General features: G+C 42.3%; 1 protein-coding gene across 7 annotated transcripts in view; it reads left to right on the forward strand.

Annotated features, from left to right (window-relative positions):
• SPIDR (scaffold protein involved in DNA repair) overlaps nucleotides 1–25447 on the forward strand; it is a 274921-nt gene that overhangs the window by 118108 nt on the left and 131366 nt on the right. For all 7 annotated transcript variants that reach the window (XM_081498011.1, XM_081498004.1, XM_081498005.1 and 4 more), the window contains one exon: nucleotides 8490–8703. In XM_081498011.1, the coding sequence (XP_081354137.1) occupies nucleotides 8490–8703 (214 nt within the window). The remainder of the gene's footprint in view (nucleotides 1–8489; nucleotides 8704–25447) is intronic.

The raw sequence follows: 25447 nt of genomic DNA on the forward strand, positions 1-25447 counted from the left end.
CCCAATCCTTATGACCTCATTTAAGTTTAGACCCTTCCTTAGAGGCCCCGTCTCTAACTATACCCACGCTGGGAGGCAAGGGGGTTTCAGCATATGAATTTTGAGGGACCGAAGCATTCAATCTCAAATATTCTGCCCCAGCCTTCAACAGTTCATGTCCTTCTCACATTCAAAATGCACTCATTCTATCCCAACAGCCCCCAAATTCTTAAGCCTTTCCAGCATTGGCTCTATAGTCCAGAGTTTCACCTACATGTCTGAATCAGATATAGGTGAGATTCGAGGTCCAATTCCGGCCTAAGACAGAATTCCTTAACAGCTGTGAGCCTGTGAAACCAGACAGTAATGTGCTTCTGGATCCAGTGCGGTCAGGTATAGGACAGACATTGCCTTTTCACAGGAAGAAACAGGAAGGAAGAATGCAGTGATAAGTCCCAAGCAAGCCCAGAAACTACCAAGGGTCATTCTATTAATTTTAAAGGTCAAGGAAAATCCTCTTTGGTTCAGTGTTCTGCCATCCAGGCCCACTGGAGGACTGTGTCACCCCCTGGCTCTGTTGGGCCTCTCAGTGAAGGCTCTCTGCAGAGAGAGCCACCCCTGGGGCAGAGAAGGGCATCTTCTCCCCACAAACGCAAGACACAGCCCCACTGTTGGAAGCACAGAAGGGAATACCAGCCCTGCCCCGGCCTTGTGGTGAGAGTGGCAGCCCTTAGGATCTCTGGGTGGCCTTGAGGGTCATCATTCCCTTTTTTGAAGGGTGACACATATTTGCAGGCTAGCTTTTCTGCCCTGCAAAGAAGCCTCGCAGCCTTCCTTCATTTCCCGTGGTCTTTGTCTCCTCTGATTCAGGCTGGTAGTATCTGTGCTCACAAAATCTCTTTACTGAGTGATCGTTTAGCTACATCTTTGGTATCCTCTTTCCAGTATGCTTTTTCATTGTTTTGCAATATGGACAGGCTGAGAATTTTACAGATCTTCAAGTTTTGCTTCTTTCTGCCTTTTGCTGTGTGCTCACAGGCGAGGAGGGAGAGCCTTGCTGTGTCTCTTCTTACAAGGGTGCTGATCCCATTCTTGAGGGCTCTGTCTTCTTGGTGTAATCACCTCCCAAAGCTGCACCTCCAAGCACTGTCAAATTAGGGACCTCAGTATAAAGATTTTGTGGGGACAGAAACATTTGGTCCATAGCAGTTACCTGTCCTCCACTCTCCATGACTTGTTCCTCATGTCTGCTTGATACCTTGCCAGAATCACCTTTAACATCCATATTCCTAGTATGTACCTCGTACTTCTCCAGTCTCTGCCCACTGTCCAGTTACAAAGCTGCATCCACATTTTCAGATACTTATTATGGCATCAGCCCGCTTCATGGTACCGAAATCTTACTCAGCTTTGGCTGCTACACAAAATGCCACAGACTGCAGGACTTAAACAGCAGACGTTTATTTTCTCACTGTTCTAGAGGCTGGAAGTTCAGGATTGAGGTGCCACCATGGTCAGTTTCTAGTGAGAGCTGTCTTCCTAGCTTGGAGACGGCAGCCATCTGGGCATGTGCTCACATGGCCTTTCCTCTCTGCTCGGCAGAGAGATAAGGAAACTGTGGCTCTCTTCCCCGAAGGACCCTCACTAATCCTGTCACATCAGCACCTCCCCCTGCATGACCTCTTTCAACCTTAATTACTGTCTTGGAGGTCTCTCTCCAAATATAGCCACAGCGTGGGGTTAGGGCTTCCACATGTGGATTTAGGGGGACACAGGCATGCACTCCAGAGTACTTCCTCTTCTCTGGTTTTGTACGAACTTTGCTGAGGGTCTGTTGCTTTCTTGGAGCTTTGTATGCTTTTTCCTTACTTGAATTTCTTAAAGAATGAGACCTTCCATTGCCCATTTACCCTCTCCAGAACAGCGCAGGCTACCCCAGAGAACAGGTCCTCTGACACAGCTGGTGGCCGCACTGTGTCTCTGTGATCCCAGGCGGCTGACATGCTCTCTCCAATGTTCACATTGCTGGGGACTGTGATGAGCATTACAGTCTCCCAGGCCATGTTGTCTTGTCTGTTATTATTATTTTTTTTTTATTTAAGAGTTGGGTTTTGGATTTCTGTTTCATGCTTAGAATTATTGTGGCTTTTGGAAGAGAATATTTTAAACTGGGTGAAAAGGCCAAAACAAAACAACAAAAAAAAGTAGAATCAAGAAGTGAAAGCATAATTGTTTACAGTTCAGTAAGCAGTTGTGGTTAAGAAATGTGTCTGTTCATCATTGCCAGATGACTTAAAATTTTATGGGGGAGCATAAGTTTTACAAAGAATAATTGTGCTTTTGCAGGATTAAGATGTAAATTTCCTCAGAATTTAGTTTTTAGGTATTGTAATCTAGACCTCCTAGTTAGAGCTTTATGAATTTTATTGTGAAATTATCTGTGAAATGAATCTAATGGCAGCTTACAACATTTACTCAAAAACTAAAATTTTGATGTACCAAGCATTAGTAATAATATAATAATGTACTTGGAGTACCAGACCACTTTACCTGTCTCCTGAGAAACCTGTATGCAGGTAAAGAAACAACAGTTAGAACTGGACATGGAACAAGGGACTGGTTCAGAATTGGGAAAGGAGTATGACGGGGTTGTATATTGTCACCCTGCAGAGTAACGTCTCTTAACTTAAATGCAGAGTACATCATGAAAAATGTGGGGCTGGATGAATCACAGGTTGAAATCAAGATTGCCTGGAGAAATATCAACAGCCTCAGGTATGCAGATGATACCACTCTAATGGCAGAAGGTAAAGAGGAACTAAAGAGCCTCTTGATAAGGGTAAAAGAGGAGAGTGAAAAACCTGGCTTGAAACTCAACGTTAAAAAAAGTTAGGATCCTGGCATCCGGTTCCAACACTTCATGGCAAATAGAAGAGGAAAAAGTGGAAGTAGTGACAGATTTTATTTTCTTGGGCTCTAAAATCTTGAGGAGCCCAAAATCTTGAGGACGGTGAGTGTAGCTATGAAATTAAAAGACACTTGCTTCTTGGAAAAAAAACTATGACCAATCTAGACAGCATATTAAAAAGCAGAGACATTGCCTTTGCTGACAAAGGTCCATCTAGTCAAAGCTATCATTTTTCCAGTAGTCATGTATGGATGTGAGTTGGACCATAAAGAAGGCTGAGCACCTAAGAATTAATGCTTTCCAGTTGTTATGCTGAAGATGGATCTTGAGAGACCCTTGAACTGCAAGGAGATCAAACCAGTCATCCTAAAGGAAATCAACCCTGAATATTCATTGGAAAGACTGATGCTAAAGCTGAAAGCTCCAATCCTTTGGCCACCTAATGGTAAGAGCCAACTCATTGGAAAAGACCCTGATGCTGGGAAAGATTGAAGGCAAAAGGAGAAGGGGGCAGCAGTGGATGAGATGGCTGGATGGCATCACTGACTCAATGGACACGAAATTGAACAAACTCCGGGAGATCGTGAAAGACAGAGAAGCCTGGCATGCTGCAGCCCATGGGACTGCAAAGAGTCAGACACGGCTTAATGACTGAACCGCAACAACAACAATGCAATTAAAGACTCAGTAACTGAATACTCACAGGCCTATACTATTGCTGGGTGTTTGAGATCATTGGTAGAATCAGGCATAGTTGTAATATCTCAAAAGAAAAGATAGTACAGTTGTGTACAAATAAATACAATTCAACTTTCAGTATATATTAGTGGAAATAAGCAATGGTACAATAGAGTGAATAGATCAAATACCACTTGGATTTGAGTTTGGACTGTAGTGTTTATTGCAGTTTACTTTGCGTCCCTTGGGTACACATCACTTCCAGTTGAGGGGAGGGAGGTCACAACCATCTTGGTCAGCAGTGAAATCGGGAATAGAAGAGAGGTCCCAAAGTTCTTTACACTGATTTGTGTTGTTGGAATTCATTCAGCTCATACATATTTCATTGGTATTTATCCAAGTACAGTGCAAAGTTAATGATTTAGTAGACAAAATTAATCATTTTATGTGTTAAAATCTTGGTAAGTAAGAGCTACAGTGATGACATAACGGAGATAAACTGCTGGATGGGAAACAACTGTGGTCAGAGCATTCACCTGGGAGATGATGATGAAGTGCTTTCTTAAATTGTGAGTATAGCAATAATTTAAAGCTTCTTGAGAGCTGTGGAACTTGAGGATAGAAGCAGAGAGAAGTAACTGGTTACAAAAATGTTTCAAAACAGTGGACTGTTGCCTGGGTTACTCAGTGGTTGGCCCCTGAAGGGTTCAAGAACAGGAATGGCTGTTATCAAATTTATGCGGAGAGAGACAGCTCCAGAGGGCCTTGGGATAGGGCCAAGCAGTCAGGTACCAATCTGAGGAGGTCAGTTAGGGCCAGGCTGTTGTAATAACTAAGAGGCGTCTCAGTCTTACTAAGCCTAACACTGATATCTTGATATCACTATTGTCTCCTGTCCCTTGCCCACCACACACACACCTGCTCCTCTGTCTGCACAGGAAGCAAGTGAACTTTAAAGCCCCCTGATTTGCTCTACTGTCTTGCCCTCCCCCCGAAGCCTGTGTGTGCACGTGTGTGTTTTCATGTGTGCATGTGTGTTTATGTGTGTACATGAGGTGTGAGGACTGAAGGGAAAAGCTATGATGGGCACCTGCTGATGATTTGGCCTGAAGAAGAGAAAAAGTACTAGTTTCAGAGAATAGAAGGACATGTATTTTAAAGCCAGACTCTTTATAGGTTAGCCTGTTGGAATATCTGTGAAGACAAAGAGTAATAATATAGGGAAAATCCCAAGTTACTCTGTGGTCAACGTTTGGATAAGTAAATGGAACAAGTTAAAGTTAATGCAACCATTATGAAAGGTATTTCACAATAAAAAATTACAGATGTTTCTGTCTCAATAGGAGGATGATTTCAGTATTTCTCCCCACATAGCAATTTGCCTCACTTGGTACTTTCTTTTATAGTTTTTGTTTATTTTTTGCATAGTATTTTTATGTAGGTATTCATGAACGTTGTCCTCACAATATATATATTAATTCATCAGCGTAACCCACTGAGAAGGATTGGAATTAACATGTATTATAAATGGACTCTAGTCATCTGTGTATTTCAGATAAATCATTTAATTCAGTTATCAAAAATACATTGTGTTCTTATATTATTTGCTCGATTGTTTTTAGACCTCTTGTTTATTTAAAATCAAAGACTTTATTTAGAGCAGTTAGGTGATAAAAGTAAATCACTTACTGATGCATTCATTCAGCAGATGTTTACCTTTAAGGTAACTATTTTCCTTTGTAACACAGAGTGTTTCATCTGCTCAGCACCAGCGGTATATTTCCTCTGAGTTGTCTGTCCCCATGTCTTCACCACTTTGGTGCTGTGCTGATGTCTGTGCCCTCCATTTGGTTTGGAGCACTTGTTCCTCAGAGTTTGGTTTCTGTCAGATTACACTCTTCCTTCCCAGTGTTGAAATCCTGACTGTGACCCGCCAGTGAGAAGCCTCACTGGAGTCCATTTCTCAACCTGGTGTACTTTAAAAAAAATTTTTTTAAACAAGTCCAATGTTTTAGCATAATAAAATAGGGGTAAAAGCATCCTCAGTTTCCTGTCTTTACCCAGTTTCCTGGCATTTACCCTCAAGACACTGCTTCCGGGACTTGTGAGAACACTCAGTTTTCTGACCTAACCCTAACCCCTGAGTCCCGCCAGTGATCATCTCTGCCCTGAAGAAGTCATGTGAGCAGCTAACCTGTTCCGTTTTCTTATTGGTCAAAAAGGGAGATTAGTATATTCCTTACCTGTTTCATTTAGTTATTGTGGATCAGGTACAAGAACATCAACAGATTTAGAAATGCCTTGAAAAGTTAGTGTTGTGACAGTGCTGTGATGACAGTGGCCGCCTTTATTGCGCAGGTAACAAACCAGGCCCTGCACTGTAGGCTCTCTGTGTCTCTCTCTCAATGTTTGCAGTGTTCTAGACAATAGCTGATACCGTCTCCATTTTAAAAGGAGGGTTCTCAAGAGAAAGATAAGTGTAGATAAGGCAATTGAGGGTTTCTGAGGGAAGGAACACTGCCTGTGGCTGGGATTCAGGAAACACTTCCTTGACTACATGACTGAGTCTCAACAGCGTTTATGAAAAACTTGTCCCACTGTCACAGAAGAGCCTTTTTGTGTTCCCTCCTCTAATTGTAAAATTGGTCATTTGTAAAACCAGTATCTCCTGTGCTCGGATTGAAACTTGCATCTAATGCAAAGTTGGTCTTGGATTGTCCAGGCTCTGTCTCCCGCCGAGGAAGGGGAGGTTACCCTGCTTCCTTTCTCCAGAGAAGGCTGACCTCGGCTTCCCCGCTGGCCTGTGGGAGGAGCTTCACAGCCCCTCCCCCCCAAGCCCCGCTTGCAGCCAAGATGACCCTCCCAGACCTGTTAGTCAGGAAGCGTCCAGTGGTAATGGTCAGATCAGGGTTCATATTTATTAGGTATTGTCAGGAGTTCTCATAAAAATCTTCAAAGAAACTGCAGTCAGTAGCAGTGTGACTCAGATATATAGGTATTTCTACTGTAATACTATTTACATGTCTCTGTAGTGTCTGGCCCTCTGTAAAATCTGTCAGGGACTGTAGAGTTGGAGGCAGACTATTGAAAACCTAAGTCACTCTGTGATCAGCCGCACATAACAGTGACTGGTAACCGGAGGGAGAACGCTGCTGCCTGGGCAGGCGCTGGGCCCTGAACTCCAGCAGGGCAGTGGGTGCTGGAGAGCACAGGCCTCAGAGCCCTGGGCAGCAGCTGGTGCCAGTGGTGGAGGATAGTGTTGGGGGTGAGCCCTGAGTGTGGGTACAAGTTTTAATAATTCCTGAAATATGTCCAGAAATGTTCCTGTGGCTAGCCCTAACCCTAGGGCTTTTCTCTTTGCTGCCAGTGAACTTGACTCCGCTCACTGCTCTGCTGCCCAGCGCAGGCAGAAAATGCGTGCACAATGACCCCACATATGCTGACTGCTCTTCCTCTTCGCTTGCTGAGGGTGGACTGCCTTTTACTTAGAGAGGCCTGTAGTGGTTCTAGGCAGTGCTGTTGTTTACGGTGTGTTTTTACTCTCCACATGGACCAGTGCAGCCTAGCATTGTGCTTGTTGGTGCACCTCCCCCTCCCCAGGGTAGACGGATACCTTACAAATCCTTGTTCCTGGTTGTGCTTTGGGGAGGTGCTGTGACCTTACTTCATACCTGAACGCTTGCTGTTGGCACTCAGAGAGGAGAGTGTGGAACAATTTGGGGAAGAACGGAAAATGACAGAGAAAAGTGAAAGGGTTGTTTTTTTTTAGGAATTTCTTTTTAGAAATGGAAATGAAATTAAACTGTTTATGCACAGCCTTGGCCCCGTTAAAACCTTTAGTTAACCGGTTAGCTAAAGTGGTAATGAAATTGTATTAGTATCTGTTATTAGCAAGACACGTGCCAGACACTTAGGTTTTATCTCATTTAATGCATTTACTTTTTAATTAAAAAGCAGAGTGTAATAAAAATAATAAGTAATCACTAACTAGGATTAATGGCACATTAATCTTTTGTCTCTTCTGCTTTACATATTTTTATAACAGTACAGCAGATAAGTTTGAAGTCGCCTGGCTTCCCTTCCTGAGGCACACTCCTTTCTCGCACAATTTAGCGGTTATCACAAGTTTTCTGTGTGTTGTACTAGCCCATATTTATGTAACTGTCTGACACTTGTATCAATAATGATATTTTATTGGTCTTTGTGTTTGAGAGAAATAACATTAGGGTGTTAGGCTGTTCACAGCTTGTTTACCCCTTTTATTTACTGAGATCTCTCTGAGCTGATGCACACAGACCAGGTCCACTCACGTAGCTGTTGTAGAGTCTCCTCTGTCCACCCCCACAGCCTACCTACTGGCCACCGACTGATGCTGGGTCGGTTTCCTGCTCTTACAAACAACACTGAGTTGTGCAGCCTTGTCTCGATCTCCGGTAGCATGTGACAGAGTCCTTGGGTGCATATCTGGGATTTCTGCTGTATGGTTACAGGCTATGCACACCATCAACTTTATTTATCGTACTTAATTCTTACAAATATTAGTCAAAGGAGATGGCATGATCCCCATGTTACATATGAGAAAAATGAGGTGTTGAAATGCTGTGTAACTGGGCCAACTTAATAAGAGAGCCGGTGATTGAATCCAGATCAAATTCCATCCACTTCAGTCTAGAGCCCTAACTCCCATTATTCCAGAGAAATCCACAAGTTTTAATCTGTATGATTGTTACAGTATTTGCAGCTGGTCAGTCATACTGCATCGTTTCAAAGTAGGCAATCAAGGCAGCTAATGAAGTGGAGAGGTGCATGAGAAAGGGGGACCCCGGTCATGCTCCCTTTGTTGTTGTTTTTGAAAGGGTTCAAGTTTTAGAGTGAAAACATGCTTTATGAAATGATGGATTTGCCTTTGTCCGTCTCCTTCCAGGTATAAACTCTGGAGTATTAACTGTGAAGATTCTAGAGCTGCATGAGGAGTGCACTGTCCACGTCGCCACGTGTAGGCAGTTGTCAGAGCTACAGGCTGATGGCCCTTCTCAGGGTGGGGCCGCGGGGGCCAGCCTGAAGGTTCTCTTCACCAAGGAGACTGCCCGCTGCCTCAGGGGGCGTCCACAGGATGTTGTCCACATCTATCCTCCCTGGTGAGTGCAGTCACCAACTGTGAGTGTGTCTCAGAAAACTTTGTTATCAGGAACATTTTTATCACTTTATTACATGGTGATGCCAGGGGAAGGGAGCCAGGATTCGACATAGGTTTTATGTAACAGCAGCTCTGAACTGCCTCTATGGCTTGTTTGTACTTCTGGCAACAAATTTGTGATAATTTGCTGGTGGTGGAGGTCCACATCAAGATTTCTGTTTAAGGGCTATGATTTTATAAAATCTGGCTGTTTCTGTTTTTATTTTTCTTAGAAATGTAATTTTAGTAACTGATTATGTGACAGTAGGATAATACACACTAATTTAATACTTATTTGCTAATTTTGTTGGAGGGATAAAAATCATGAAGTAAGACGAAATAGGGGTTTGATTTTCCCGGGGCATAAGTGGTCACTAGTGGATCAGAAATTATTTTTGAGGATACTATGTTTGTTTTCTTCTGCATAGGATATTAATTTTTACCACAAAAAGAAGAGGGAAAGTTTGCACAGACTTGTTTTAAGGGTTATTAAGTTTTAACTATTCATCTGGCCACTCCAGGTTTTGGCTATGGCAGGACCTTCAGTCTTCACTGTGTCACACGGGGTCTTTAGTGGTGGCATGTGGTGTCTAGTTTCCCGACCAGGGATCAAACACGGGCACCCTGCACTGGGAGTGTGGAGTCTTGACAACTGGACTGACCACCAGAGAAGTCCCTCAGGGGTATTGATTTTATTAGCAGTTAAAAAAAAAATTTTATTTATCTATTTATTTTTTACTGTGCTGAGTCTTCATTGCTTTGTGTGGGCTTTCTCCAGTTGCAGAGAGTGAGGGCTACTCTCTATTTGTGGTTCATGGACTCCTTGCAGTGGCTTCTCTTGTGCATGGCTCCAGACCACATAGGCTTCAGCACCTGTGGCACACAGGTTCAGTTACTCCGCAGCCTGTGGGATCTTCCTGGACCAGAGATTGAACTGGTATCCCCTGCATTTCAGGGCAGATTCCTAATCACTAGACCACGAGGGAAGCATCCCTACTGGCATTTTTTAAATTTCATTCATCAATAAATTCTTAGATTTGAATTCAGCAGGCTCAGATGGTAAAGAATCTGCCTGCAATGCCGGAGACCCAGGTTCAATCCCTGGGTGGGGAAGATCCCCTTGAGAAGGGAATGGCAACCCATTCCAGTATTCTTGCCTGGGGAATTCCATGGACAGAGGAACCTCGTGGGCTACAGTCCATGGGGTCACAAAGAGTCAGACACGACTGAGTGACTAACGTTGTCATTGTCGTTGTAAAGATCTTTAAGTTTAACTTCTTCCCCAGAGGAAGGATCTTTTCATTGTGTCTGTAGTGAGTGATCATTAGTCTCTGATTAAATTCTTCCACAACAGGCTGAGGATATCACAGGTTACTTGCATTACTTTATTTAAATTTCTAATACATTTTAAAATTGACCAATATAATACACATACAGAATCATACACAGGTTACAAGTTTATATTTCATTAAGTAATCACAAGGTAAATACATAATTGCTGATTCGTGTGGCAAGGATAATCTGCTGTGCTTTTCCGTAAGATGACTGAAGATAAATGATAATAAATACTCCATTTTGAACCAGACTGTTTCTACATGTTTTTCTCTATAACATAAAACATAATTATAACTGTGTGGTTCAGAGGCTTCAACTTCACACAGTAATTTTGAAAATTCTGTGAAGAATTAGGAAGTAACCTTGGTGAGTATTTTAGGTAACAGAGCATTGAGTTCAACACTGCTTACTGAGGTGACACATTTAGGGTAAGCTAAGTGAAGTCCTAGGGATAAAGTGTCCTGTGGATTTGTTCCGAAAGAGGAAGACTTACTGAGGTCAGAGGATACTGCCCTTTTTCTGTCTTGAGCAAGGTTGATTTCTTTCAGAGAGGCTACACATCAGTCATTTTGATCCAGCATCACAGGCAGCTCCTGGCAGGGGCACAAGTGCTGTGAAGGCCTGTTAGAAACATGATAGTTCCAGCATTAAGCTTATGGTTAAATATTATACATTAATGAATGAATGGAATGCTTCATGTCTAATGCAGCTTCCCAGTTGGCCCACATGTACTCTTTATTGTAAAAATAAAGATTGGAAAAGCAAAAAGAAAAGTTTCCTTGTTTAAAAATGTGTCTGCTTTGTGGCCATGGTCTTCAGAGGTGGGCTGTTAGTGAGCACAGAGCACAGCCTCTGAGCTCCCGGGTAGAGAAAGTGCGGCCAGTGTCGCTGCCCTGCTCTCCTGGTGTGTCTCCCTCTTGAGACACTGCGCATAGCACGTGAGTTCTGTCAGATAAACAGACACAGCGTGACCTGTCAGATTAAAGCACATCCATGAACCCAGGAAATATCTCATAATTCAGTATAGATGTATTCTTAGTTGAAAGGTGTTGGAAGCAATCACACTGCCTTCTGGGAGTTCAGATCATAGAAGTATAACGTGCCTTATCCGCACACGTCCTAGCTAGAATGATGAAGTTTTTCCTAATTTTTCGAAGTTGTTTTTTCTTTCATTATTTTTAACATAATGATAATCTGTGAGACAAAGACAAAAGTCAGAATAGAAGTGGGTGACTTTTGCATGGTCTTGCTCTCAAAATGCAGAGACAGCAATGGCACCCCACTGCAGTACTCTTGCCTGGAAAATCCCATGGAGGAGCCTGGTAGGCTACAGTCCATGGAGTCGCTAAGAGTTGGACACGACTGAGCAACTTCACTTTCACTTTTCGCTTTCATGCATTGGAGAAGGAAATGGCAACCCACTCCAGTGTTCTTGCCCAGAGAATCCCAGGGATGGGGGTGCCTGGTGGGCTGCTGTCTATGGGGTTGCACAGAGTCGGACACAACTGAAGCGACTTAGCAGCAGCAGCAGCAGCTCTCAAAATGACAGTGGCTTATGGTGGTCACTGAGAGTCCACACACACACACACCACCCCTCTGCCTTTGTAGGCAAGGTTCTTTCTTACTGGAGGGCTTTTCCTGACCCCAGGTCCACATGACAAAACTTGTACCTCTCCTACCCCTTCAGTTTATGCTCTCCTTGCCTCTTCTTCTCAACTCAAGACACACTTGGTTGCTCTGTCTTACACGCCCCATTGTGCCTTCCACATGCCTCTATTATAACACATCTAATAGAAAATCACTTCAGTCACACTTCTATCTTTCCCCTACATGGTGAGCTTCTTGAGGGCAAGGCACATGTATTGGTGGTAGAAGTGGAAATTGGCTTTGCAAGACCATATGACCATAGTGAAGTGAAGGTGTTAGTTGCTCAAACATGTCTGACTCTTTGTGACCTCATGGACTGTTGCCCACCAGACTCCAGACTCCTCTGTCCATGGATCCATGTTTTCTCAGAAGATCTTGAGATTAGATAACCAGCTCATTTTTGAGGAATTGAAATGGTGGTGGGAATATGCATACTAGTATTTGTAGCTGTGAAAGCACTCAGTTATTAGATCTTCCTAGCCTAGCTAACATGAAAATGCTTAGGAAGTTTTCCTTCTCTCTCCACAAGCTTACAGGACAGGTAGTGTTCACTTAACAGGAGTGCTCACCTCATCAATCAGCGCCAAGCAGACAGGAACAGTAAGTAGTTCCACACAAGCAGGATCCTTGAGTCTCCAGCTGTTTGCACGGGAGCTATACTCTCGTTCAGCCCAGCATGGTGACACTGTAGGGACTCCATCACCATCCTTTAATGGCTGGAGAAAAATGACCAGGAGAAAAAAATCAGACTAGTCTGGTTGATGATTGGAAAGTAGATATATGTTTGACCACAAATCTTAAGCATATTATGGAGTATTTTTTTTTTTTTGTAGTATCAGGCTTTTTTTTTTTTTTAAACTGTGTGGAACATTCATGGATATTTTGAGGAAGTTTAAAAATAACATTGCACGTGAATATATGTTGATTAATAGCTTACTCAGTAATTTTACTCAGTAAAAATGCCATCCTTAGCTGTTTAGGAATGTAATCTTGAAAGAATAATCCAAAGACTAGAATAGTGGGAACGCCAATACGTAAGGGATTTCTCTAACCCCAGTCACAGCATCACCCTCTCAGTGGTTCTGAATCCTGGACCACTTTCTCACTGGGCTGAAGGTCAGCTCTTACCTTCTGCAGTGTCTATGAACAGATCAGTTTGTCATTTTGCATACTTTTCTCCTTCAGAGAAGACAGTAATGTAAAAACAGTTCTGACTCTCTGTTCCCTTTCCAAAGTTGGCCTCAGACGCTTTTCTTTTTTCTGGTAACAGAAAATAGAAATGCCTGTTTGATTTTACCTGTGTGTAGAATCCTAAGGATTTTAGAAATAATTGATTTAAGAACTATGAATCCAGTCCAATACAGAATTAACTTGTTACCTGCTCTCTTTTGTGGGATGTCTGTAGAATTTGTCATTTCCATACTATAGGTGAGAGAACAGAATTAATACAGTTTAAGTGTAGCTGTTTGATGCAGGCAGTTGGGTCAGCCTCTGACTGGGTCATAACATTCAAAATTCTTGGCTCTCACATCTGCTTGCATTGTGTCTATCACCATTTTTACTAACAGTGTCATGGACACTTAGTTATTTAAGTTACTTTCGATCTGCGGGGAAGCAACTTCATGTTCTAGAAGCAGATGATTCATAGATTCTCTTCAGGTCCTGAGGAAGTTGCCATGGAAAGTGGGAGACTGTGTTAGGAGATTGCTGGGAAGCCATGGTATTATTCTCCTGTGATGCTGCCCTGCATATAGAGGCAGCTGGGTTGGTGTTGTCTTTACCCAAAGCCCCTCCGTTAGGGAAAGCTGTTGAGGAAGGTGGACTGGTGGTCCAGCAAAGGCATATGGGTGCAGTTTGCTGTTCTCCTCATACCCTGCCAAGTATTTCAGAAACATACTCTGAGTAGAATATACTCATGCAGGATAGTATATTTTGTTGTCTCACTTTGTTTCGATTTTTACTCTTTTCCTACCTTTCATGCAGGAATCAAACCAGCTTTCAAGGAATAGATTTGTGCTTATTAGATGGCTGTTTCATGATTCTTCTTGTTGTTCAGTTGCTAAGTTGTGTGCGACTCTGTGACCCCATGAACTGCAGCATACCAGATTTCCCTGTCCTTCACTATCTACCAGAGTTTGCTCAAATTCATGTCCGTTGTGTCGATGATGCCATCTAACCATCTCATCGTTTGTTGTCTCCTTCTCCTCCTGCCCTTAATCCTTCCCAGCATCAGGGTCTTTTCCAGTGAGTCGGCTACCACACTTATTTCCAGCCACTGCCCCCTGTCACATCAACCCATCTGAAAACCAGACCTGACTTTTTCTCTTCAGATTACTTGTCATGCAGACTTTCCTATGAGGCCATAAGTGTGGGCTGAGGGAAGGATGGCAGGTGTGGCAGGAGTATGTAAAACAAGAGTACAAGCTTCCTGTTTGTGGAACTTGGTTTCAGGTGCTCTTCACCCTTAGTATTGCTACATATACCACTTTCACTTGCAGGCATGGTATTCCTGGATGTATCCATCTCTATCACTAGTTGGATCAGACAGTGCCCAGTTCATGATAAGTCCATGGTCATCTCATGTCCCTTGTCAAGGTTGCATGGTTATCTAATATAGTCAGGTGTCCTGTCACCACTGGGAGCCAGCAGCAAGCCAGGATTTCCTGTCAAAAGGAAAACAGTTATTTATTGACTAAAGCATAGCTTAGCCCCCAGACCTTTGGTCCTTTTGCTCTTCTGTTTTGGCTTCAAGTATGTCAGTCAGCTGTAGGCATTTCCATTGGTTACTGAGACCATGACAGAGATCCTGTTGTATCCTGGCCCACATGGAGTGCGTTCTCTCACCTCGCTGAATGCTGAGCCTTTTAGGTCACTCAGGAGATAGAGAAGAACACAGGAGGGTGGAATGAGAGATACTGACATTTGTGCCTCCTTTTTGGTGGTAGCAGATGAAGAGTGCAACATTTTTTCTCTTTGGAGGAAATACCTTAACATGCTTCCACATCATAGCACCTTTGGAAATTTTGCACAGGGCACAAAATTTACTCTGAATTCTTCTAGTATTTATCTTCTGTCCAGTGGTACAAGCTTGTATTGCCAGGGTGTCCTAGGCTACCTTTTATTTCCTGTTAACAAATTCTATCCGTATGATGCCCTCTTGTCATGTGAAACAGTGAGATGATGAGGTACCTGCAGGCTGAGCTATGGAAAGAACCGGAGTTTACATCGTGTAATGTCAGCAAGGTGGAAGTAGCCTGCTGTCAGCCAGGTGAAAGCAAGCAGCTTTCTGTTTTCTCTGCTGTTTGGGACAGAGAAACACACCTGCACATACAGATTCAGCTCTGAGATCAGTAGCTGCCAACCAGGGCAGGCAATGTGCTGATTCTCTCCACTAGAACTCACAGCTCGATCTGCAGCTGCAGCTGGGGGGCTGCTCCTGGTGTAATCTGTGGTAACTGCTGTCATCCTCAAAGCCGTCTGTCTTCTATGGAGGCCTGATGCCGAACAGGAGGAGAGAGAGGAATCAGCAGCGTGCTTTTCTAAGTCTGAGGTGATCCCTCAGAAGATGCGGTTATCTCTTTCATTGCTGTTTGCAGGGCAGAGAAACTTTGTATTTCTTTTCAGCTCGTCTCATCACAGCAGTTCTCGTTATATGAATCAAGGTGCAAATGTGCAAGTTCTTCCTATTTCTGAGTATATGTTCCATCCACAAACTCAGGATCTGGGCAGATGATCATAAGACAGACTTCATTTGTGTTTGTCACTCATGAAACCTTCAACTTGACCAGTAAAGCACAGGGGTATCAAGTCCTCGGGGATCAACATTACATCGGGCAGGGACCCGTAAGTCCTGAAAGGTCTAGCTTTCTCTTTCTCCAGTGCACACTTGTCCCCAAAAGTAACGCTTTGGGAAAGAGTAGAAGGAAGAGTTAACTTACAGGATTAGGATATCAGTGAAGGGTTCTTTCCTGAAGGACCAGCTGCTCTCTGAATCAGGGGCTCTGGGACTGCTTCTGACTCAGGCTGGGACCCAGAGGATACTCCTGGACCTTACGGTGCTTGATCAGGCAGGGCCTCTGTCAGTTACCCTAGAGGTTATATGGGAGTTTCTTTAGATTCTCAGCTCTTCCACAAATCTCCCAGTAGCCATCCTCCACCAAATATTCCTGCACCTCAGGGTGTATTAATACCTTAGGTCCTCTGGGTTCTTATGTGTGCTCTGCCTGATTGCTTCTGGGCCCTTGGCTCCACTTTTCCTTACCTCATTGAAATCCGGGAGCCTATTTCAAGGGCAGCCTTTGCCATACTGACCTTTTCTGTGGCTCCCTGAGGGGTCAAGTTAAGAGGTGGGTGACCATGACACATAACAGATGTCTCCCAGTCTTCGTATTTCTTTCTCTGTATTTTACTGTTGCATTGCTAGCATCCAGATATTCTCATTTCTGTTCTGGGCTATGCAGAAGGCAGAAAGTTTGAGTTACTTTGATTTAGGGCTTTTATAGGATAGTTCTAGTTACAGACAGACACTTTGGCAACTGTGATGAATTCCCAGTTTCATCCCTGAAATGCATTTTGTAGTGATACATTACAATACCTAACAGACGGAAGCTAATCAAGGAACTTCTTGGAGTACTTTCATGTCTGTGTTCTTATTTGCTCTTCAGATAACCTTGTGGTATAAGTAGAACTAGATTCTTACAGATGAGAAAGCAGGTTCAGAAAAGGTCATTACTTTTCTGGAGGCAGAACTAGGACTAGAACCTGAATCCCCTGACTTCTTACCTTGTGCTCTCTTCAACACACACCTAGTGGTAGGTGGGTGTGTTCACACAGTGTGGCACACATGTCTCTATCCAGAAACTACAGTTCACAGTTGTGTTAGATATTGGTTGCCCTAATTACAGCATATATTTAAGAATATATTTGCAAGTGAGTTAACAAACACACTTGACAGAAGCCCAGGAAGTTACAAATGAAAATTGTGTGTAAAAAGAGTATGTGCATGTTTGTATTTTCTTTGTAATATTTACACCTTCAGTTTCTATCTCTATGCAATAATTTTCTCCAGAGAAAATACATCTGCTACTTTCTAAATGCATCCACTGCTTGCTTTAGAAGTCCCTGAATGGGACTTCCATCTCTTCCTCCTATAAGAGGGTTTGGAGAGAGGTTGTGGGGTTGTTTAATTGAGGAAGTTCTGCAGGTTGAAACCCAGCCTATTTTGTTGTCCATCTTACCTGATCTGCATAGTAATGCCTAAGCCTAAGATCAGTCTGTTGATCATTGTTGTTAAATCATTTTCTGTATTTTTTTCTTCCAAGAAACATATAAAATTTTTGAAGATTAGTGTTACATGTACTTTATAAGTTCGCTTAGTCCCCTGCCATTTTAACTGTTCATGTTTAGAGCATCACATGAAGGCGTTCTTAATGAGATTTAGTGCAGGCCTCCGCTGTTATCTCACTGGAGGGTTTGCTGGAGGCTGGCTTTCCCGACAGCCCTGACCACAGAGTGTTGGAATGCGGGGCTGACGTCACAGCCGCTCCTGGGAATGTTCTGCATTCCTCTTCCTGGCAGTGGTCAGGTGGCTTCCAGCAAGAATGAAGGATAACAGCTTCCAAAGAAGAAAAAGAAAGAGGAGGAAGAGAACAGTTTATAATCAAACTATTGTGGGGGCGGCACTTTTATTCTGAGCCAAAATTGAAATTAGAACCAGATGTCTAACATTCTGATGCTGCACGAATGTTAAATGCATTTATTAATGACTGTAATGGCTGAGTTATTTGACTTCTTATTGAACTTAAGTTTTGAAACTCTCTTTAAGAATTCTGGAAAAACAACTTCTTGTAGTTGACATTTTATCTGCAGAAGCACCTTTTTGAGTGTAAAGGGGGGAACGGTGCACTGAGGCCCGGGTGCTGTGGTTAATGAACAGGCTGTGTAAAATGTGTTCATCTTCGGAAACATGACTTCTGAAACATGAAGTCTCTGTAACGTGTTAATGTAGTAACTTCAATCCATTAATTAGGGGAGAGGTATATTCTATTAAGATATATGCTATAGACGTTTTTCTTTCTGAAAATATTTGCATTACTGTTGTTGTTTCTGAATATTATGTTACTGGCCAAGCCAGGTATTCAAAACAAAACATAGCAGACTCTTAATATAATACACACAGATTTCCCAAAAGTCGTTCAACTCTGCAGTAGTGTGTGCAACAGAAAATTGGACAGTAACTGAGTTAAGTTTAAACTTAATTTGTGTTTTCCTGTCTTCTAGGCACCGAAGTGCTTTGTTCACATTGATTGTTCTGGGTTAGCATATCACAATTTGTGTGTGTTAAAGTAGAAAAGTTCTTTCTTTCTTCTTTTTTTTTTAAGCAGTGCCTTTCAGTAGATTCTCTTATTTCTGTATCATAGCAGTTACATTAAAACAGTTCTCCAGTTTAGGTGAAATATGTTTGAATACTTCCTGTTACATATTGAAATGGAAAGTTGGCATCCTGTTGTAGGTCATGTTCCTGGTAAGGAATTTCCAGAAATGTGGAGAAGTGCTGACTCATGGTGTACAGTGGACTGATCCCACTGCAGTAAGTCATGAGGGGGTTTTCTGAGCTCCTCGTTGAAGCAAGCAAAATATGCCTGGGTAATGTGCTGTTTTATTTTTAGATGTAACAGTGGGGTGGAAGAGAGGCAGTTGGTTGGAATGTTAGTCTTGCTAATAGCTTTAAAAGTTCTAGGGTTAGGTGTGTGTCTAAATGTGTGTTTTTCTACAGGCTATTATTAGAATTTAGAAACCACATTGTTTTTGTTGTAGTCACCTACTCACCTACCGTTCTCTCTGACTATTGCCCCCCCACGAACCCCATGCCCTCAGGCTGGGATGGTGTCTGGCTGTGGGCTCTATGAAATGTCAGTGATGGTGGTGCTTGCATTGAGGGGGTTGGTCCAGAAAGAGGTGTTGAATTCTTTGTATCTATAATTGGAAGTTTTTGAAACTAATAGTAATGATTTAAAACTTTAAATATTAGCGGGCAGAAGTTAGCAAAAAAACTAGGATTTGTTGCGTTTAATGTGCCTGGCTCTGTCCTGAATATTTTATGTGTGTTAAATTGTCTAAATCTGAAGTTACTGGTTGAGATTTATTTTTCATTCATTTGGTATGGAGATGTCTGCTAAATTTGAGGGAGAGGAGCTATCTATAACAAAAATTCACTTCTAAATGCATATCTAATCCAAAGTGTATCCATCCATCAATTCCACAAACACTCGCCGAGTAACTGTTCTGTTCCAGGCTGGTGCTGCTGGGTGCTGGGCGCTAGGCGCTGAGTGCTGGGTGATAGGTGCTGTGGAAGAGGTGCTCTTAGTTCCCTCTCTGAGGGCAGAGGTGCTGCGTGTAGGACCAGAGCAGGAAGCAAATGTTCATGGTTTGTGCAGCATTCTGTTATGGCTATTGCGGTAGAATTCTATAGGTACAGAGAGGCACAAAGAAGGGACATACTTAGATCTATGCTAGATTCTGTCGGATTGTGCTATGCTTAGTCACTCAGTTGTGTCGCTCTTTGCAACCCCATGAAATGTAGCCCACCAGGCTCCTCCTCTGTTCATTGGATTTTCCAGGCAAGAATCCTGGAGTGGGTTGCCTCTTTTAATATGATTCTGAGGATGTCAAAGTTGATGGCTGAAAGTAATTTGAGTAGGCAGTGCTGAAAAAAACTAGCTTATAAGGGAGATGAGGGAAGTACTCCAGTATATGTGACTGTTACTCAGACTGCTTAAGAGGAAATTTAAGAAGTTTAAATGATATTTCCTTACGTCAAGTCATTTCCTTTCATACACACGTACATCTCACAAAAGAGCATGACCGTTGCCTTGTGTGTCTGAGGTCTACCCTTCTCACACACTCCTAAAGAGATTGAATGGCTCTTTGTTAACACTCATCATGGAATCATAGAACATGTTTTAAAATTGTTTCCTGTTATGTGAAGGTTGACAGAAGGAAGAGTAGGTATCCTTCTTGTGAGTAGAGCCCCTGCCATTGGGGAGGCACATGGGACTCCGCAGGTGGCCTGCAGGCGGAAGCCCCACTGAGCAGTTGTTGGAGGAGCTCTTGTCGTGTCTCCTGGACACCTCCAGTGTCACCTTCTGCTGAACTATACCAGGGGAGTCATTGACCTGTTTTGAGGGGTGATTGTGAGGAATTATTAACAGAACGATGCTCATATTTCAGAATGCAAGAATAGTTCTCTTCCTTTCCAAATGTGTTCTCTAATTACGTGGCAGAGAAAACCCTTGCCGATCTCTGGTAGGTGTTGTGCTTGAGAGCTGGGTGAGCACCGGCAGGGTGTAGCCAATAGCCCTGAGGCTGGAGGTGATGCAGAGGCACCTAGGGCCTGTCACGCCATCCACACAGGATCCTCCAGTAATCTACAAAGCCCAGGAGTGTCTAGAAATTTAACATGTTTGTTGACGGAATAAGTGATGTTTCTATACTTTGAGACAAAACTACATTCTTTACTTGGTAAACTCTCATATATGTATACACATAATCCATGAATGCTTTTAAAAAAAAAAAAACTGTGGCAAATACACATCACATAACATAAAACTTACCATTTTAATATTTTTTATATATATTCAGTGGTATTAAGTACATTTGTAACTTGTTGCAAACATCACCAATGTACAGAGCTTTTTCATCATCTCAGACAGAAACTCTGTACCCATTTAATAATAATTCCCCACCTCTTTCCTCAACCGCCCCCCACAGCTTCTGGTAACCTCTGTCATACCTTCCATCTCTATAAACTTGCTTATTCTAGGTAACTCATGTAAGTGGAGATATACAGTATTTGTCCTTTTGTGTCTGATTTCCTTCACCTAGCTTAATATCCTCAGAGTCCATGCCACACTATAGATGGACCACATCTTATTTATTCATTCATTTGTTAGCAGACACTGGAGTTGTTAACAGACACTTGAGTTGTTTCTACCTTTCATTTATTGTTGAAAATGCTGCTGTGAACATCAATTTACAAATAGCTGTTTTAGTTCCTGCTTTCAGTTCTTTTGAGCATATGTCTAGGAGTGAAAACAGTAGAGCACATGTTCATTCTGTGTTTAAGTTTTTGAGGAACTCTCATAGTTTTCCACAGTGGCCCAGCCATTGTGCTTTCCCACCAACAATGGGTTCCAGTTTCTCGACATCCTCACCAGCACTTGATATTTTCCTTTTTAAAAAATAGCGATTCTAATGGGTGCGGGGTGGTATTTCATCCTGGTTTTGGTTTGCGTTTCCATCATGACTAGTGGTCTTGAGCACATGATATACTTTGAAATTCCAAAATAACGCAGAAAACAATTAAAAGCCTCCAAGAAGATGAAGGTTCCTCATTGGACCATCTTCACTCCAGCTGTGACCTCTCCAGCCCACACACAGTTTCTTGTTGTAATTTGTGTCTGTGACTGAAGGCTGGGACCACTGTTCTCAGGGCTCAGGAAAGTAGAAAAAGTTCTTTTCAAGTCAGGTAACCCTTCAACAACATGTTCTCTTGCTGTGTTTGTATCAGATTCATTAAGTATGCAAAATGAGTATGTTCACTTACACTTACTAACTTTCTTACAAAAACCAAGCTTTTAATCTAAAACTGTGTGCGTGTGTGTGCTCAGTTGTGTCTGTGACCACATGGACTGTAGCCTGCCAGGCTCCTCTGTCCATGGAATTTCCCCGGCAGGAATACTGGAGTGGGTTGCCATTTCCTCCTCCAGGAGAACCGTCTGACCCAGGGATCAAACCTACATCTCTTGGTTTCCTGGATTGGCAGGTGGATTCTTTACCAGCTGCGCCACCTGGGAAGCCAGTCTAAAGCTATATGTAGGCATTAAGTAATTGGAAAAGAAAGGGTCTATACTGTGAGGGCATGTGAAAATGATGAAATCAATAAAATGTTTAATTCTGTTCTAGTAATTTCATGATTTCATTATTTACATTTATTGCCTTAATGTATTTATATTTAATGCTTTAATATATTTTGGTGTATGATAGGGATCAATTTTAATGCTTTCCAAATAATTTTTCAGCTTCACTTCCTAAATAATTTTTCCTCACTGACTCTAAATATTTCTCTTATTACTTATTATATTCCTGTATCCTAGGATTCATTTCTTTGCTCTATACTGTGTTTTGTTGTGTTGCTAGTCAGTAAACCTTGATATATATAAATCAGCGCCTTGCTTCTGTGTGAGTATGAATAATTTATAGATAAATACACTTGATCGGGGGACAAAATCATTAAAAATTTTAAAACAAAGTGCGTGATCAGTTTCAAAGACAACAGCCCACCCAGTCCATGAACACAACATCTGGCAGGTTTTTGAATTCTTCTCTTGCCCTTGGATTTGACTCTTGTTCATTCAGTTAGCACAGATTCATCCCACCTTCAGGCAGGGTCGGTACTTCAGGACGACCTGATTTCACTACAGATGCACAGCCCGTGCTTGGATCTCAACAATGGAAGGTACTTTGCTCGACTCTCACTTTTCTTTGTTGCTCAGTTTTCTTGAGAAACTCTACAAAGGAATTTTAGAGCAACATGCTTCTTATAACAGAAGGAGATGATTTTTTTTGTTTAAAGTACTTTATTGATCAGCTAGGTCTTGAAGGATTCCCTAAGTTCCTTGGATTGCAAGGAGATCAAACCAGTCAACCCTAAAAGAAATCAAGCCTGAATGTTTATTGTAAGGACTGATCCTGAATCTGAAGCTCCATTATTTTGGCCACCTGATGCAAAGAGCCAACTCATTGGAAAAGACCCTAATGCTGGGAAAGATTGAGGGCAGGTGGAGAAGGGGACAACAGAGGGTGAGATAGTTGGATGGAATCACTGACTCAACAGACATGAGTTTGAGCAAATGCCGGGAGATGGTGAAGGACAGGAAAGACAGGAAAGACTGGCTTGCAGCAGTCCATGGGGTCGCGAAGAGTCGGACACGACTAAGTAACTGAACAACAACAGAGCTTGCTAATGATCAGTTTAACATTGGCCCCAAGGAGGTCGTCAAGTCTCTGTTCTGGTCACCTTTTTACTTCATGTTAAAATTGGCACACCTTTAAAAAATTTTTATTGAAGTGTAGTTAGGAATAAAACATAGCCATCCTATATTTTATTTGGTAAATCTGACAACTGTTTACCTTAAGCTGAATTATACATAATATTTTTAAAATGTTGTGTTACTTTCTGCTGTAGAGCAAAGTGAATCATTTATACATATGTATATATATATATCTACTCTTTTTAAGATTCTTTTCCCATGTAGGTCATTATGGAATATTGAGTAGAGTTCCTTGTGCTGCACAGTAGGTCCTTGTTAGTTATCTCTTTTACATATAGTAGTGTGTTTGTGTCACTCCCAGTCTCCTAATTTATCCCTCCCCCGCTTCCCCTTTGTTAACCATAAGTTTGAAACTGGCACACATTCTGAGTGTTTGTTTGATATGAATGAAACAAAACTTAAATTGTTGAATTTTGTGCTTGTATCCAGCAAACTGAAGAGTGGTTTGTTCATTTTAGAGTTTGACTTGAGAATCTTTGTTCCCTGCATTTTCTCCCCTTAGTCCTCAGGGGTGATTCCCGCCTCTCCTGGTCTGCCCTGTGACCACCCAAGACAGGAGGCAGCCAATGGCATGAACGTTCTTGTTCCTTTGAGAAGAAGCTCACCATATGTAATGTTTCATTTATGTTACTTATTTTCATCCCTAGCACAAGTATAAGAGAAGTATTACTATCTGGAATTTTCAGATGGGGAGACTGAAGTCAGGGAGATGAGGTCATTCGCTGCATATCTAGCACTCTTGAGGAGGCTTGCAGAGCCGTGGGCAGGGCAGGTCGGCGCCTAGAAAGGAGTTCTGGTTACCTGGCTTCAGAAAGGAGCCCCGTCTTTGTCTTAGACTTGCTCTAGTATGGAGCACGTAGAGGGCAAGGGATGTCAAGTTTTCCTGAGTTTTTGGTAGTCTGTTGAAATGAGCTTGAGAAAATTTAAACCAACTGGCTGAGGCTCAGAGAGTTTTGTAAGGGACCTTTTCCTGATGTGCTCTGCGACTTACATATTATTGTGGTCATGGCCTTTCCCAGACTTTGCTCTTTCAGAGAAAAGGGTATGGGTAGCATTTTGAGAATGCCTCTTGGATCCCAGTCCTCCCCCAGCGGAGAGGCTCCTCAAAGTGGGTGTCAGGTCAGAGGCAGAGTGGGTGGGACCCAGCAGAGGGCTCCAGGTACATGTTGAGGGTGACCTCATTCACTTTTACTGTGGATGTTTGGTTAAGTTGCCCTGATGAATAAATAGTAGTAACTATTTTCCTTTCCTTACTACTTTCTCCTCAAGAGCAAATGATTAAAGCCAGAAATTTCTGTCTTGGATATTATGGAATGTATGTTGGTATAAATGAAGGAAATATGGAAATGGCGAGGAGGATTTTAGAAGAAATACCCAAATGTTTTTGTTGTTCTAATAGAGGGTCGATCCATTTTGTATTTGAAAGCATTTCAGGTGGGTTTTGTAGATGCATTTCTATTAGTTTTAGGGTAGCGTTTCATGTTAATGAAGGATGCTGCTAGATCTTAGAAGTGTGTGAGCAGTAGAGAAATGATTTTAGTCCTAAGAGGACCATGCTGTCCCGCCTGCTTGTTGCTTCGGTAAGCATGTGACTTTGGCTGTGCAGCACTGTGACATGTCGCTGTATGTACACACACAAATTCCCTCACATTGTCTCTTTCTCCAAACTTGTGAGGAAAATAACTATTGTAAAATTCATTTATTTTCCCTGTTTGGTTGTCAGTGGCAGAAAAAGCTGATGAAGGCTTGGTCAGAGCCAGCGTGGAAAGGCAAGGGCCTGTGAGCTCAGAGGGAGCTGTTACTGGCTTCCAGAGTGGCCTTGGGCTGACCGATCTCCCCTCCAAGTTTGCAGAACTGACTGGGCTACAGGTGTGTTCATGTCAGAAATCACAAAATACCACTGTGTTGTGTGCACCATATTCTATTGTTTTCCTTTTTTAAAAAGACGAAAGTGGAAATTATTTGTTGAATTTTAAAACACGGTTTTAAAATCCAAATTTTTTTATTATTTTTTAATCCTAAAAAGTATTGATTTTCTGGATGTCCTTGTTTTTGGATAGTTTTTTTTTTCTTCTTCCAGGTAGTAATATTCTGTTTCTGGGAAAGCTCTTTATTATGTGTTATTAGAGAAATCTACAGTAATTTAATAATGTTTCTGCCACATTGTTTTAAAAGCAGCATTTAAGATAAGGAATTTTTTTAAGTTTTAAGGCAATTTTTTCTTTCACAACTTGAACCTGACTACTAGTTTGGTGTATTTTCACCTAAGTTCTATTTTGTGAGCTTCTTGGTGCTTTATTGAACTCCTGTTTCATTTACCCTGACCGAATCAGTAAGGTGGAGGCATTGCACACAGGTGGACTTTGGTGGGATTGTGACCGCAAATGGTAGTTGCGTGGCCTGAAAATCTGGCTTGGGAGTCTGGAGCTTTGATGACTGTGCTTTAGGGGAGAGCCCTGCTGTGTGACACAGAGACTTGGGGCTGTGGCTGTGACACTTGAGCTGTTTCTCCCCTTAGTTGAGCCACCAGCCTCAGGGTTGTCAGCTCAGCGCTGTTGTCCTTGACCTTCCGCTAACTCCTGAACCTGTTGGTTGTGATGCAGATTCCATTTC

This window comes from Giraffa tippelskirchi, chromosome 6 (genome assembly GCF_054371585.1).
Source record: "Giraffa tippelskirchi isolate mGirTip1 chromosome 6, T2T-mGirTip1v1.2.pri, whole genome shotgun sequence".
In the NCBI taxonomy this organism is placed as follows: domain Eukaryota; kingdom Metazoa; phylum Chordata; class Mammalia; order Artiodactyla; family Giraffidae; genus Giraffa; species Giraffa tippelskirchi.